Source organism: Narcine bancroftii, chromosome 3, assembly GCF_036971445.1.
Source record: "Narcine bancroftii isolate sNarBan1 chromosome 3, sNarBan1.hap1, whole genome shotgun sequence".
Classification (NCBI taxonomy): domain Eukaryota; kingdom Metazoa; phylum Chordata; class Chondrichthyes; order Torpediniformes; family Narcinidae; genus Narcine; species Narcine bancroftii.
The window spans coordinates 326,957,505-326,973,883 of NC_091471.1; the positions used below are offsets into that span (position 1 = coordinate 326,957,505).

General features: G+C 45.0%; 1 protein-coding gene across 3 annotated transcripts in view; it reads left to right on the forward strand.

The window, feature by feature from the left end:
* gripap1 (GRIP1 associated protein 1) overlaps window positions 1-16,379 on the forward strand; it is an 88,307-nt gene that overhangs the window by 64,057 nt on the left and 7,871 nt on the right. For 2 of the 3 annotated variants that reach the window (XM_069929109.1, XM_069929110.1), the window contains 5 exons: window positions 252-329; window positions 2,328-2,423; window positions 4,316-4,372; window positions 5,718-5,811; window positions 9,841-9,962. In XM_069929109.1, the coding sequence (XP_069785210.1) occupies window positions 252-329; window positions 2,328-2,423; window positions 4,316-4,372; window positions 5,718-5,811; window positions 9,841-9,962 (447 nt within the window). Of the gene's footprint in view, window positions 1-251; window positions 330-1,247; window positions 2,425-4,315; window positions 4,373-5,717; window positions 5,812-9,840; window positions 9,963-16,379 lie in introns of those variants that run through there. The other variant, XM_069929111.1, reaches the window with a different exon arrangement.

Genomic DNA, 16,379 nt, shown 5'->3' on the forward strand with positions numbered 1-16,379 from the left:
CTCTGTAACCCCCTCCGCTGCCCTACACCCCTCCCTGTCTCTGTAACCCCCTGCGGTCCACTACACCTCTCCCTGACTTGGGACCTGAATGGGCCTTAAACCTGTCCACTGTGTAACAACCCAAAACGCAGCTTGAGCAGGGTTCTTGCAGGCTCCCCCCCCCCACAACCGCGGTGATGCGAATTTAGTGCCTGCATTTTGGGAGCTGTGTGTAAACGCTGGTCTCTCTTGGCACCCCTTTGCCTGCGCAGGAGCTGATGGAGCAGAAGCAGAAGCAGCATGAGGCTGACGTTAACCAGCTGCGGGAAGAGCAGGCTCTCCAGCTGCAGGTACGAGGCTGCTCCAGGGGCTGCAGGAGAAGTTCTACTCTCACTACCTCCACTCTCACCACCTCCACTCTCACCACCATTCGGGGCCCCAAACCGCCCTTCCAAGTGAAATCTCATTTCAGGGATCCAGTACTCCTGCTGTGGTCTCCTCTACATCGGAGAGGCTGGGCCCAAACTGGGAGATCGCTGTGTTGAGCACTATGGCTCTGTCCATCACAGTGGCGTGGATCTCTTCAGTTTCCTGTCCCATTGCCTTGCTGACATGACTGTCTGTGGTCCCATGCACTGCCAGACTGAGACTATCCGCAAATTAGAGGAAGGGCACCTCATCTTGTGTCTGTGCCCCCTCCAACCAGCTGGCATGAACATTGACTTCTGCGACTTCCCCTCCCCCATCGAAATTTGGATACACAGCACGGTGACAGACCCTTTCGGCCCACAAACCCATGCCGTCCAATTTACACCTATAGCCCCTGGCACATTTCGAGCAGTGGGAGGAAACCGGAGCCCCCGGGCGAACACGGGGAGAGGACGTGCAGGGATTTGAGCGCCAATCGCTGGCGCTGTTGTGGTCACCAGTACGCCAACCGTGCTGCTTGTCCAAACTGAAAAGAAAGTTCTCAAATCCTGCAGGTATCTCATCAGCAGGGACGGCAAGGGGAGTCAATTCAAGCAAGGAAAGAACATTTTAAATTTAAAAAAGGAACATTCCAAGCCAGGACAGGCCCTTCAGCCCGCAATGTTGTGCTAACCCATGCAACCCTACTCTACAATCTATCCCTTCCCTCCCTCACACATGTAACCCTCTATTTTTCTCACATCCATATGTTTCAGCCTCCACCACTCTCTTCTTAAAAAAAAACCTACCCCGACATCTCCCCTAAACTGTCTCCCTTAAACTTTCCTCCCCTCGTCCAGGCGTCCTCTAGTAGTTGGCTTCGTCAGCCACAACGTAGAAGAGGTGAAGTGGGGAGAGAGCTTCACATGGACAAGACGAAGATGATTGTGAACTTCAGGAGGACCGTGAACGACCACCCCCCACTACACATCTGTGGTGGAGAGAGGGGAGAGCACCAACTTCCTTGGAGGTCACTTAACGAGCGACCTATGGCGGACACTCAACATCTCCTCGCTGGTCAGGAAGGAGTAACAGCGCTTCCTGAGGAGACTGAGGGGCGGGCAAGGCTACCAGCCGCCATCATGTCAACCTTCAGGAGCTCTATCGAGAGCATCCTGGCTAGCTGCGTCACAGTAGGGGATGTTTACTTTAGAGAAATGGATCAGAGGTCAATCCACAGTGTAGCAGAGGGGATCACTGGAGTCTCCTTCCCTCCCCACCCCATCGACATGATCTACTGGGATTGTTGTCTGAAGAGGGCGCGCTAAATCATTGAGGACCCCTTCCACCCTACACACAGCATCTTCCATCTGCTCTCGTCAGGGAAGAGATCCAGGAGGATCAGAGCCAGCACCACCAGGCTGAGGAACAGCTTCTCCCCACAGGCAATAAGAACACTGAACGACTAAAGGAACAGCTCACATTAACCCTCCAAGACTCTCACATTCATGAAACAATACTTATAGATGAAATACTTGTTCTGCGTGTGTATTGTTGATCTGTCTGGTTGTGTATCTGTGTTTTGTCCCAAGGACCAGAGAGCGCTGTTTCGTCGAGTTGTACGTACAATCAATCGACAATAAGCCTGTATTGACGTGGTGTTTGCTGCTCTCAGCCTGAGAGAAAAGGTGCTGACTGTCCACCCTATCCAAGCCCCTCATAATCTTGAAGACAAGAGAAGGGAGGGACCCCTCTGTCATCCCAATATCCTGACATCCATTATCTAGAAAACCCAGAGGCTGACGTCGGGGTCCTGCTCTGGTTTACTGGGCGCCTTTGCTCCGTGGGACAGGGGGGGGAATTGTCACCAGCCAGGGAGGGAATGGTCTTTGCTCTGCCAACCTCATCCGTTGTCTTCTTCTCCATCCCCCCAAACCCAGGCCAAGGAGCAGGAGACCCAGAGCGTCCGAGAGGAGCTGGCTCACACCGAGAGCGAGCGGGACGGACACAAGGAGTCGATTGCGAAACTCCAACAGGTATCGGGACCCTGCCCTACTTGCTGTTCTGTTCTCCGGTTTCACGATTCCTTTATGGTCATGTAATGGTACAGTGCATGTACCATAGAAATATAGAACACTACAGCAGACAACACGCCATTCAGCCCATCTGTCTGAGCACCAGACCACTAGTCCCATTGACCTGCTTCCACTCCATAACCCTCTAGATCTCTCCCATCCAGGTATCTATCCAATATATTTTTAAAACTGAAGAATGAGTCCACATTCACCCCATCAGGTGGCAGCTCCACACTCTGAAAAACTTCCCCCTCATGTTCCCCCTAAACCTTTCCCCTTTCACCCTAAAGCCATGTCCTCTCATATTTATCTCCCCGATCTAAGTGGGAGAAGCCTCCTCAAATCCACTGTCTATACCTTGCATAATCTTGTAAACTTCCAATAAAACCCTAACCTGTTTAACCTTGCCCTGTAACTCAGTTCCTGACCCAGCAACATCCTAGTCAATCTTCCCTCAACTCTTTCCATCTTACTGATACCCTTCCTGTCGTTTGGTGACCAGAACTGCACACAATTCTCCAAATCTGGCCTTACCAATATCTTGTACAACTTCAACATAACATCCCAACTCCTAGACTCAATACTTTGATTTATAAAGGTTAAGATACCAAAAGTTTTCTTTATGACCCTGTCCACCTACGACACCACCTTCAGGTAACAATGTCTCTCTATGCCCAGATCTCTCTGCTCCTCCGCACTCCTCAGTGCCCGACCATTTACCATGCATGTCCGACCATGGTTTGTCCATCCAAAATGCATCACCTCACACTTGTCTGCATTTAACTCTATCTGCCATTTCTTGGCCCATTTTCCCAGCTGATCCAGATCCCTCTGCAAGCTTTGAAAGTCTTCATCGCTGTCCATAACGCCTCCAACCTTGATGTCATCAGCAAACATGCTGATCCAATTTACCACAATGCTATGCGAAGTTGCCTTCTGCCTGCCGTACGGCAGACAAAGAGTCAGTATTAGTGTTGCCCAGCACCCCTTACAGTACAACAGACAGAGAGTCAGCATTCACGTTGCCCAGCACCCCTTACAGTATGAGAGACAGAGAGTCAGCATTCTTGTTGCCCAGCATCCTTTACAGTACGAGAGAAAAAGAAGCAAAAGAGAGTCCTTTTAAGGTCACTGAGTGTCCATGGATTCACCTCCAGCGCTCCCACAGCCCCTGCAGCCGCACAGACTCCTGTCCGATCCATCGGCCGCTCAAACCCACTAAGTGTCCAACTTAGTGAGGTTCTTGGACTGTATGCCTTGGAGCTCAGAAGAATAGCGAGTGGAACCTCATAGAGGCATTTCAAACATCAAAAGGCCTGGACAGAGTAGATGTGGCAAAGTTGTTTCCCGCGGTGGGAGAGTCTAGGACAAGAGGGCACAACTTCAGGATTGAAGGGTGCCCATTTAAAACAGGGATGCAGAGGAATTTTTTCAGCCAGAAAGCAGTGAACCTTTGGAATTTGCTCTGCCATGGGCAGTTGTGGAGGCCAGGCCAGGGATATTTAAGGCAGAGATTGACAGGTATCTGAATAGTCAGGGTATCAAAGGTTATGGGGAGGAGGCAGTGGGGCTGTGGGAAAATGGATCAGCTCACGATGTAATGACAGGGCAGGCTCGATGGGCTGAATGGCCTATTTTTTGCTCCTATATCTTATGGTCTTAGACCCCAGACTTTCCCAATCCACCCCATCCATGAAAGGCCTCTAATACTAGTGTGGCAAACCACCCCTCTTCTGTGTTCCCACCAATGGCGGGCCACTCAAGCCCCTCTCAGGCCTGCTGGGTTGGGAAGTGCGGCCCCCCCAGCACCAACCCAGCGGCTGATCAATCTCCCCTGCTTCCTTCCCCTTCAGGAAATCAAGGACACAGTGGACAGTCAGCGGATCCTGGAGAAGAAAGGGAGTTCGGCGGTAAGGGGAGGGGAGAGGGGGATTTGGGTGGCGAGAGGGGGAGGTGTGGCCCTGCACGCATCTGCACGGAGGAGAGGTTCTGCACGCCTGGCTGTGTGTGGGGTGGGGAGATTGAGAGGGGCCTGCGCACAGGGAAGGGTCTGTTTTTGCCCCTTGACCATGGATAGGGAGAGTGACTGGGGCTGGGGGAAAGAGAGAAAAAGAGTGTAAAAGCACATCGAGGTACTGGAAGAACACAGCCAAACATTTAGCGTCGATAGGTCACAAAGATATATTGCTGACATTTCGGGCCTGAGCCCTTCCTCAAGGAATAAACCAGAATGAATTAAGAGGAGGAAATCTCAGAACACAGACAATGCCGACTGGGGGTGGAATCCAGACCAACACCAGGTGTTAATTGGATATGTTAAGGGGAGAGGTGCAAACGGAGACAGGGAAAAGGGAGAGAGACAGAGCTGGGGAAGAAGTAGGGGTGGGGGGTTGGGGGGAGGGTTTAACGGAAACAGGAGAAGTCGACATTAATGCCGTCCAGTTAGCGGGGGCCCAGTCAGAAGATGAGGTATTGTTCCTCCAATTGGCGGGCAGTCTAAGTCTGGCCGTGCTTAAGACCAAGGTCAGACAGGTCGGCAAGGGAATAGAGGGGGTGGAGAATTGAAACGGGTGGCCACTGGGAGACCAGCGTTATTGTGGCGGACAAAACCAAGGGGCTCGACAAAGCGGTCTCCCCGATGTAGAGGAGACCGCGACGGGAGCCCCAGATGCGGTCAACGACCCCCACAGATTCACAGGTGTTGCTTCACTTTCGGAAGAGCCATTTTGGGCCCCAAAAGGTGGGGAGGGAGGAGGTGTGGGCACAAGTGGAGCAGCTCTTGCAGTCACAGGGGTAGGTGCCATGGGGAAGGAGGAGGGGGACGAGAGGGGAATATGTGTCTGGTAGTGGGATCATGTAGTAGGTGGGGGAAATGCCAAGCACGTGTTGGATGCCTGAGTGTCCATGACTGTGAAGAGGAGAGGGTCTGTAATTGCCCCTTGTCAGTGGGTGGTGGGGAGAGTGTCTGGGGCTAAGGGCGAGAGTGCAACTGTGTAGAGGAGTCTGTGTGTCCCCCACCATGTCTGTGCAGCTGGGGCCGGGAAGGAAAGAACGAAGATGAGGATCCACATAGATCCCCCCCCCCACAGAGCAAGGTCCGCCAGAACCGGAAGTGGAGAGGACTGAGCAGACTCTCTGGGCGTGCAACGGAAATCCCGGTGGGGACTAGGGAGGGAGTCAGAGGGGGGTGGGCTGTGTAGGGGAGCACGATCAGCCCTTCCCCACTCACCTCCTCCCCCCTTTGATGCCTTGCAGCTGAAGGATCTGAAACGCCAACTCCAGCTCGAACGCAAGAGGGCCGACAAGCTGCAGGAGCGGCTGCAGGAGATCCTCACCAAGTCCAGGACAGGTAGGCAGGCAAACGGGCAGACTAAATCTAAAGGGGATTAAAATTGAAAATCCCCCCCCCCCCAGCTTGCAAAGGGAGCTGGGAGCCCTCATGCAGGATAGCCTGAAGGTCAACTTTCAGGTGGAGTTGGGGGTGAAGAAGGCGAACGCGTTAATTTCAAGAGGAATCGAATCCAAGAGCAGGGATATGATGTTGAGGGTTTATGAAGCCCTGGTGAGGCCTCACGTGGGGGTATTGTGAGCAATTTTGTGCTCCTCGTGGAAAGGATATGCTGACATTGGAGAGGGTTCAAAGGAGCTTCACTCTGGGATTGAAAGGGGTGTGTTTGACAGTTCTAGGCCTGTACCTGTTAGAATTTAGGAGAATGGGGGGGTGGTTGCATTGAACCATTTTGAACGTTGAAAGGCATGGACAGACTCGATATAGAAAGGTTGTTTCTCCCAGGGTGGGGGAGTTCGGGACAAAAGGGCACAACTTCAGGATTGAAGGGCTTAGAACAGAGATGTGAATCAAATCTTTCCAGTCCCTCTTCAACGTTTCTTTTATTGTGACATAATAATACATTTAAAATGTAATTTAGATGATATATTTCAATGTTCCCCTGCCTTAAGCCAGAGTTACTGCGAGCACTGCCCGACGCCCTTTACAGCACGAGAGAAAGAGAAGCAAGAGTCCCTTCAGAGCCACTGAGTGTCCGTGGATTCACCTCCAGCAATCCCGCAGCCGTACTGCCTCCCGTCTGATCCATCAGCTGCCCGAGCTCCAGATCCGAACCTCAGACACACTTCGCGCCCAAGGCCCCTTCTTGCCCTTGGCGTCCCCGCTCAAATCCCAGCTCTGACACCTGGTTCCCACGAGCCGGCCTCCAGCTGCCTGCTCTGTGGATTCCTCCATCGCAAGTCGCCCGAAGCCCTGTGCGGGTCCTTCAGCCGCTGGGCCCCTCGCTGATCAGCCGTCGCGGGAACAGGGGTGTGTTCTCTTGACCGAACAACCCCCAGGGATTACCTCTGCTGGACGGTCTCCAATGACCCATTGCTCAAGTCTAGGAGTGTAAACAAATTGTTTATTGTCACATTCCAAGCTACCATGGAAAAATATCTTTCTTCTGCGTGCTATCTGTGGAAGTCATACCACAGCAGGCATTACAAAAATATTGTGTTTAGTTCTGGTCACCTCATTACAGGAAGGATGTGGAAGCTGTGGAGAGGGGGCAAAGGAGATTCACCAGGATGTTGCCTGGATTGGAAAACAAGTCTTACGAGGCAAGGATAGCAGAGCTGGTGGGCTTTTCTCTTTGGAGTGTAGAAGGATGGGAGGTGACTTAGAACCATAGAACAATTACAGCACAGAAACAGGGCCCCTCTAGTCTGTGCCAACCACCTCCTTGCCTAGTTCCGCTGCTCTGCACCCAGCCCATAGCCCTCCATACTCCTCTTAAATGTTAAAATTGAGCTGCATTCACCACTTCAGCTCGTTCCGCACTCCCACCACTCTGTGAGGTTTCCCCCTAAATTTTTCCTTTTTCACCTTTAACCCATGTATCTCACTGACCCTCAGTGGAAAAAGCCAACCTACATTTACTTTGTCCATCTCCCTCATAAATTTGAAAGCCTCTTTTAAATCTCCCCTCATTCTTCGACGGTCCAGGGAATAAAGTCCGAACCTGTTTAACCTTTCCCTGTAACTCAGTTCTTGAAGACCGGGCAACATCCTTGTAAATCTTCTCTGCCCTCTTTCTATCTTATTGATATATTTCCTGTAGTTCAGTGACCAAAACTGCACACAATTCTCCCAATTTGACCTTACAATATCTTGTACAACTTTACCATCACATCCCAACTCCTGGACTCAGTACTTTGACTTAGTAGAGGTCTACAAGATTCTGAGAGGCACGGATAGGGTGGACGTCCAGCACTGTTTTCCTGGGGGTTGAAGGGGGTAAGTTACTGCTAATCTGATACTGGAGGCTGCAGTTCCCGACCTGGCAGGCCTGAGAGGAGCTGAATGGCCTGGTGTTGCAAAGGAAGCAGGAGGCAGCAGGCCCCCTCTCAGGAGGAAGGGGCTTGGCCACACTAGCATTACTGGCTTTTCACAAAAGGGTTGGGTCAGGATAGACTGGAGTTGAAAGCCTTAAAATGCAGAAAATTCAGCACATCGAGGCTGCCCTGCCATTCCATCATGAGCTGATCCATTCTCCCGCTCAGTCTCACTCCCCTGCCTTAGATGCCCTGAAGATTCTGATCCTTATCGATCGGCCTCAAATACACCCAATGGCCCAGCCTCCACAGCCGCCCATGGCAGCAAATTCCAGAGGTTCTCCACTCTCTGGCTGAAGACATCCCTCCAAGTCTCTGTTTTAAATACACCCTTCAATCCTGAGGTTGTGCCCTCTTGTCCAATGCTCCCCTACCATGGGAAACAACCTAGCCACGTCCACTCTGACCGGTCTTTTCAACATTCAAAATACTTCTATGAGGTCTCCTCTCATTCTTCTAAATTCCAAGGAGTACAGTCCAAGAGCTGTCAAATGTTCCTCTTATGCTAACCCCTTCATTCCAGGAATCGATCGTGAGAAGAGGTTCAAGGAGGAGAGAGGATTTTGTTTTTCTTGAAGGAAATAAACAGAAAACAACAGTACAATACAGGCCCTTCAGCCCACAAAATTGTGCTGAATATATCCCCACTGCAGAAATTACTGGGCTCACCCATAGCCCTCTATTTTTCTTAGTTCCATGGACCTCTCCAAAAGACCCTATCGTATCTCCTTCCACTCCCGTTGCCGCCAGCCCATTCCATGCACCTACCACTCTCATCATAAAAAAAACCACTTACCCTGTACCTACTTCCCGGCACCTTAAACCCATGACCTCTTGTGGCAGCCATTTCAGCCCTTGGGTAGAAAGCCTCCGACGATGCACACGATCAATGCCTCTTTCAGGTCACCTCTCGTCTCCTGCCACTCTGAGGAGAAAAGGCCGAGTTCACACCACCTGTTTTCATGAGGGGTGATCCCTAAACGAGGCAACATCCTTGTGAGTCTCCTCTGCACCCTCTCTACAACTTCCACATCCTTCTGGTAGTGGGGTGACCAGAACTGCGCACATTACTCCAAGTAGGGTCTGACCAGGGTCCGATAAAGCTGCCACATGACCTCTCAGCTCCTAAATTCAATGTATGCCTTCTTAACTACAGAGGAGGAGGAAGAGGAGATATGTTCGACAGGAAGGAGGGAAAGATTCTTTTATTGTCATGTAATGGTACAATATGTGTAATATTACATGACGTTGTCTTCTGCCAGCCGTAAGGCAAACAACAAGTTGCCATTAGTGTCACCTGATGCCCCTTACAGAACAAGAGAAAGAGGAGCAAAAGAGAGTCCCTTAAAGGGTGGCACAGTCAGTGTAGCGGTTGGCGTGACACCATTACAGCGCCAGCGACCTGGGTTCGAATCCCACGCTGTCATGACCATTTCTATTTTCATTTTTTCTTCTGCATTCTTAATTCTTCTTTTTATCTCATTAAATTCTTGTAATTGCCATTCTTTCACTGATCCCATATATTCTTTAAAAAAAAGATATATCCACTGTCTTGCCTTTCTCAAGGAGAAACTCAAGGAGTTTGCACTTTCTCCCCCGTGTCTGCGTGGGTCTTCCCCAGAAAGGGGCTCCAGTTTCCTCCCGCCGTTCAAAACTTAACAGGGATTGTAGGTTAATTGGGCGGAATGGGCTCATGAGCTGGGATGGCCCGTAATCATGCTGTATGTCAAAATGTAAAAATAGAGGGTTATGAGTAAGAGGTGGGTCGGCAAAATATCGTGGACCGAAAGGCCTGTACTGTACTGGAATGTTCTATGGTGCACAGGGGACACTGTGGAGAATGTGGTTAATGGCAGAATTCTTAACAGTGTGGAGGAACACAGGGTCCAAATCCATTAGATCGCTCAAGGTTGCCTGCACTGTTCTGGAATGTTCTCGGCCGCGGACTTGTCCAAGGGCTCACTCAACCTTCTTCTGCCCCCTTCCCCTTCAGGCCTGGAGGACCTGGTGTTGTCAGAGATTGGTTCACCCAGCCGGACCCAGACCGGAGACAGCAGCAGTGTTTCATCCTTCAGTTACCGAGAGGCCATCAAAGAGGGGGCACCTGGTAGCAAGGTAAGGTGGGATGTGTGTGGAAAGAGGGGGTGCCCGGTGGCAAGGTAAGGTGGAATGTGTGTAGAAAGGGGGTGCCCGGCGGCAAGGTAAGGTGGGATGTGAGTGGAAAGACAGGGTGCTCGGCAGCGAGGTAAGGTGGGATGTGAGTGAAAAGAACAGGTTTGAAAACCACTGTCCCACCATGGAGAAACAATTTTCGACATCTACTCTGTCCCACCTTTTCAGCGTTCAAAATGTTTCAATGAGATTCATACCCCCTCCCCCCTTTCTCTCCCCTCAATGGTGACCTCCCAGTGAAATAAGAACAGAGTCCCCGCAGGAGTGCGGTGCAGGTTGACCGGTTCTGTTCCTGAAGGGAGTGATTTAACGGACCGACTCCACCCTCCACAAGACCTGAAAGGAAAAGTGTCTTTTTCAAATTCACAAATAATCAGTTGATGCACTGGATTTGGAGAGGGTGATTCAGATCTTTTCAGAATCTGTTCTCATGGACATGTCATGAAATTCATTGTTTGGCAGCTGCATCACAGGTGTAAACTTTGGTGTTAATTACATTTTTAACCATCAGCAAAGGGGAGTCACGTGATGGAGTAGTGGCCGGTCAGGGAATTCCAGCCCTCTCCGGAAAAGTTTTAAAAAAACGCACAAAACACAAAGATACAAGATTAAAATTTAAAACAAAGTAAAAATAAAGGTGAGAAGAAAATGGCAGCAAAGAGAGAAAAGTCGAAAACAACGGGAAGAAGAGAAGATGAAAGAACGTCAGAAGAAGAAGGTGAAGGCCTTACCTGTCCGAGGAGGCCCGCCATGGAGAGAAAAGCCCGCTCCCTCAGGTCAGTGGAAGTCCCGGGCACGGGACTATAAAAATGGCTCGCAGAGCCGAGTAAAAGTGCGCAACCGCGCATGAAAAAAAACACACTGAAGGGAGGGGGGAACAGCTGCGGAGTCGATCTCCACAGCTGAGAGAGACACCTGCAGCACAGCAGCAGGTTCAGAACACAGACAATAATGACAACAAGAAAGAAGAGGGTAAAAAGAAAACAAGGAAACAACAGATGGTCAATCCAGAAGAAGAAGAAGAAGAGAAAGAAGTGGAAGAAGAAGAGAAAGGCAAGACAATGGATATATCTTTTTTTAAAGAATATATGGAATCAGTGAAAGAATGGCAATTACAGGAATTTAATGAGACAAAAAGAAGAATTAAGAATGCAGAAGAAAAAATGAATAAAATGGAAATGGTCATGTCAGAGATAGGAAAAAGAGTGGAAAATATGGAAGAACGAGAAATAATTGTAGAAATGGAAGTAGAGGAATTAAAAGAGAAATTAGAAGAATCTAATAAAAATGTTAAAGAGGCACATGAGCTGTTAGCTCAGAAGATAGATATAATAGAAAACTATAATAGAAGAAACAATATAAAGATAGTGGGCCTTAAGGAAGATGAAGAAGGCAAGAATATGAGAGAATTTATAAAAGACTGGATCCCCATGGTCCTAGGAAGACCAGAATTACAGGAAGAAATGGAAATAGAGAGGGCACATAGAACATTAGCCCCGAAACCACAACCGCAGCAAAAACCAAGATCCATTTTAGTAAAATTTTTAAGATATACAACAAGAGAAAATATATTGGAGAAAGCAATGAAGAAAGTAAGAGAAGATAAAAAGCCACTGGAATACAAAGGTCAAAAAAATTTTTTCTATCCAGACATAACTTTTGAACTCCTGAAGAAGAGGAAGGAGTTCAATACAGCAAAAACGATCTTATGGAAAAAAGGATATAAATTTATGTTAAAGTACCCAGCGATACTTAAAATAGTAATTCCAGGGCAACAAAACAGACTATTCTCGGATCCAGAGGAAGCACGAAAATTTGCAGAACAACTACAAAACAAGCAGAGAGATGAAGACATGTAATGAGAGTAAAAATGACCACGAACTATATGTATGTGTGTATATGGGTATATATATATAGATGTGTATGTATATGTGTGTATACATGAATGTATCCATATTTAGAAGGAAATATATAGAGTATAGATAAGAATTAATAAGGGAATGAAAGGGAATAGAGGGAATAAGGAGGGAATTAAAAGAGTGACCTTTGTTACATATGAAAATTGAAATCTTTTCTGGGGGGGCTGGGTGGGGAGGAGTTACGGTCACTGCAAAATCAGTTGACGCTTGCAAGTGAATTCGTAAATCCAAATGGAGAGGGGAGATGTGGTTGCCCGACAAGGGATAAAGGGCAACTCAGGAGGGGGAGGGGAGAATGGGGTGAAAGAAGTTTTAAATAGGAGAATAAGGAAAATGTTTGATGTTTTAGAAATGTTGTCTTATAAAGTGTTCAAAACAAGAAAGCAGAAATGGATAAGAAGGAAAGGTGATGATGGAGAAACGGAAAGGGAAGATAAACAAAGTATGAAATGGCTACGTTGAACTATATGACTTTAAATATTAACGGAATACATAACCAAATCAAAAGGAAGAAACTGCTAAATTTACTGAAAAAAGAAAAAATTGATATAGCATTTGTGCAAGAAAGACATTTAACTGAATTGGAGCACAAGAAATTAAAGAGAGATTGGGTAGGACATGTAACAGCGGTGTCGTATAATTCAAAAGCAAGAGGAGTAGCTATATTAATCAGTAAAAATGTACCAATTAAAATAGAAGAGGAAATAATAGATCCAGCAGGGAGATATGTAATGATAAAATGTCAGATATATTCGGAGTTTTGGAATCTACTCAATGTATATTGACCTAACAAAGAAGATCAAAAATTTATGCAAGATATTTTTTTGAAGATAGCAGATACGCAAGGGAACATATTAATAGGAGGGGATTTCAACCTTAATTTGGATTCAAATATGGATAAAACTGGGGGAAAAAATTAACAGTAAGAACAAAGTAACCAAATTTATAATTAAATCGATGCAAGAAATGCAACTTTTGGATACATGGAGGAAACAACACCCAAAGGAAAAGGAATATTCATATTATTCGGGTAGACATAAAACATACTCAAGAATAGACCTATTTCTGTTATCAGCTCGTATGCAAGAGAGAGTAAGAAAAACAGAATATAAAGCTAGAATATTATCGGACCATTCACCCTTGATATTGACAATAGAGTTATAGGACATCCCTCCAAGAATGTATAGATGGAGATTAAACTCCATGCTACTTAAAAGGCAGGATTTTAGAGAATTAATTGAAAGACAAATTAAAATGTACTTTGAAATAAATACGGAATCAGTGAAAGATAAGTTTATACCATGGGACTCAATGAAAGCGTTCATCAGAGGGCAAATAATAAGTTATGTAACCAAGATGAAGAAGGACTATAATTAGGAAACAGAGCAGTTGGAAAGGGAAATAGCAAATATAGAAAAAGAATTAGCAATGAAGCAAGGTACAACTAAAAGAAGAGAATTGGCAGATAAAAAAATAAAATATGAAACACTACAAACATATAAGGTGGAGAAGAACATAATGAAGACAAAACAGAAATATTATGAACTAGGGGAAAAAACACACAAAATTCTAGCATGGCAGCTTAAGACAGAACAAAGTAAGAGAATGGTATTGGCATCAAGGAAAAAAGACAAACAAATCACATATAATCCAACGGAGATCAATGAAAATTTTAGAAAATTCTATGAACAATTATACCAAACTGAAAACAAAGGGAAAGAAGGCAAAATAGATGAATTTTTAACTAAAATTGAACTACCAAAATTACAAATAGAGGAACAAAATAAATTAACAGAACCATTTGAAATAATAGAAATGCAAGAGATAATAAAAAAAACTACCAAATAATAAAACATCAGGAGAGGATGGATTCCCAATAGAATTCTATAAAACATTTAAAGACTTTTTAATTCCTCCCCTCCTGGAAGTAATCAACCAGATTGACAAAACACAAAGCTTACCAGATTCATGTAAAACAGCAATAATTACAGTAATACCAAAGCAAGGGAAAGATCCTCTCGCACCAGCGTCATATAGACCAATATCATTACTTAACACAGATTATAAGATAATAGCTAAACTATTAGCAAACATTAGTAGATTATGTACCTAAAATGGTAAATCTAGACCAAACTGGATTTATTAAAAAAAGACGCACAACAGACAATATTTGTAAATTTATTAACTTAATTCATGCAGTAGAAGGGAGTAAAGCGCCAACAGTAGCAGTTACTTTAGACGCAGAGAAGGCCTTTGACAGAGTAGAATGGAATTATTTATCCAAAGCATTACAAAAATTATATAGTATACTTAACAGAAACAGAACTATCAATAAAAGAATTATATAAGAAATTGAAGGAATATGGAGAAGTGTCGGGTTACAAGATTAACGTAAATAAAAGTGAAGCAATGCCAATGAATAATGCGGATTTCTCAAAATTTAAGAAGGAATCACCATTCAGATGGCAAATGCAAGCAGTAAGATACCTAGGTATACAAATAAATAAAAAACCTCGGCGGTCTATATAAACTCAATTATTATCCACTAATGAAAAAATTAAAGGGCGATTTAGAGCATTGGAAAGATTTACCACTAACACTAATAGGAAGGATAAACTGTATTAAAATGAACATTTTCCCAAGGATATTATACCTATTTCAGGCATTGCCAATACACTTGACAGACAAATTCTTCAAGGTGTTAAAGAAAATAATAAGGAAATTTTTATGGAAAGAGGGGAAACCGAGGATAGCACTAGATAAATTAACAGAATGGTATAAATAAGGAGGCTTACAACTGCCAAACTTTAAAAATTATTATAGAGCCGCACAATTAAGATACCTATCAGATTTTTACCAAACAAGGGAAAAGCCAGATTGGACTAGATAAAATAGGGGAAATGATACCTGAACACATATTATATAAATGGGATGAAAAATTGGTACAACGTAGGAGTTCTCCAGTATTACATCATCTGCTCAATATTTGGAAGAAGATTCATGTAGAAAGGAATAAAACAAATTACCAATTACCAAAACTAATAATGACGCAAAATCAGTTACTCCCTTTTACAATAGATAACCTTTCCTTTAGAGAATGGGAGAAAAAAGGGATCAAAAGAATAGAAAATTGTTTTTCAGGAAATAGATTATTATCCTTTGAAGAAATGAAAGATAAATACAATATAACTCAAGATACAGCGCTGGCATATTACCAATTGAGATCCTACTTGAAGGACAAATTAGGAAGCAGTCTGAGGTTACCAGAGGGAAGTAACTTTGAATATGTGATTACAGATACAATGATAATCAAAAGATTTATAACAAATATGTATATTAAACTGCAAGAAAAGGAGAATGAGGAAACAAATGATAAAACTAAACAAAACTGGGAACAAGATTTAAATATAAAGATAAAAAAGGAAACATGGGAGAAGTTATGTTCTGGAACGATGAGAAATACAATAAATACGAGGTTACGTATGATACAATATAACTGGATACACAGGCTATACATTACACCTCAAAAGTTAAATAAAAGGGACCCAACAGTATCTGACAGATGTTTTCGTTGTAAAAAAGAAATGGGAACAACAATTCATACAATCTGGACATGTGAGAAAGTAGAAAAATTTTGGGAAGATCTAAACCAGATATTAAATAAAATTACAGAAAACAATATACCAAAAAACCCAGAGATCTTCCTCCTAAGTAACATAAAAAACAAAGTATTTGGACTTGATTTGGATGGTGCCCAAAAAAAGAATTGTTAAGATAGCTCTAGCCGTAGCAAAAAAAATTATGTCAACCTGGAAATTGGAAGATAATTTGACAATACAATAATGGTATATATAAATGTATTCCATTAGAAAAAATAACATATAGTTTAAGAAATAATACTGAAATATTTGAACAAATATGGGAGCCATACATGAAACACAATAGTGAAAGCCTACCGGGGACATTTACCACCTAAATTAACGAAAGGAGAAGTAAATGAAAAGAATTGACTCAGTGGAATTTCTTGTTTATTTTTATTGAATGACAACATTGTTTGACTGGTTTAATGTATCTTAGATTTTGTACTTTAAATGGATGGGGGGGAGGTGGGGAGGGTGGGATGGGAGGAGGGGGGGGAGAAAATGTATGTATCATGGTCAATGTGGTTTATGGTGTGAAAAATAAAAAATTTTTAAAAAAACCATCAGCAAATGAGTGCAAGAGAAGGTGTCTGAGGTTCATTGTCCCTTCAGGAATCTGGGGGCTCGTCTTCTGGCTCCCAATGGTACCAGGATGAAGAGGGCATGGCCTGGGGTGGGGGGGGTTGTCCTTGAGAAGAGAGGATGCTTTCTTGAGACGCTGCCTCCTGTCGATGATGTCCTCGATGGAGTAAATCTGATGCCTGTAATGTTGCAGGCCAAGTTAACAACCCTCTGGAACC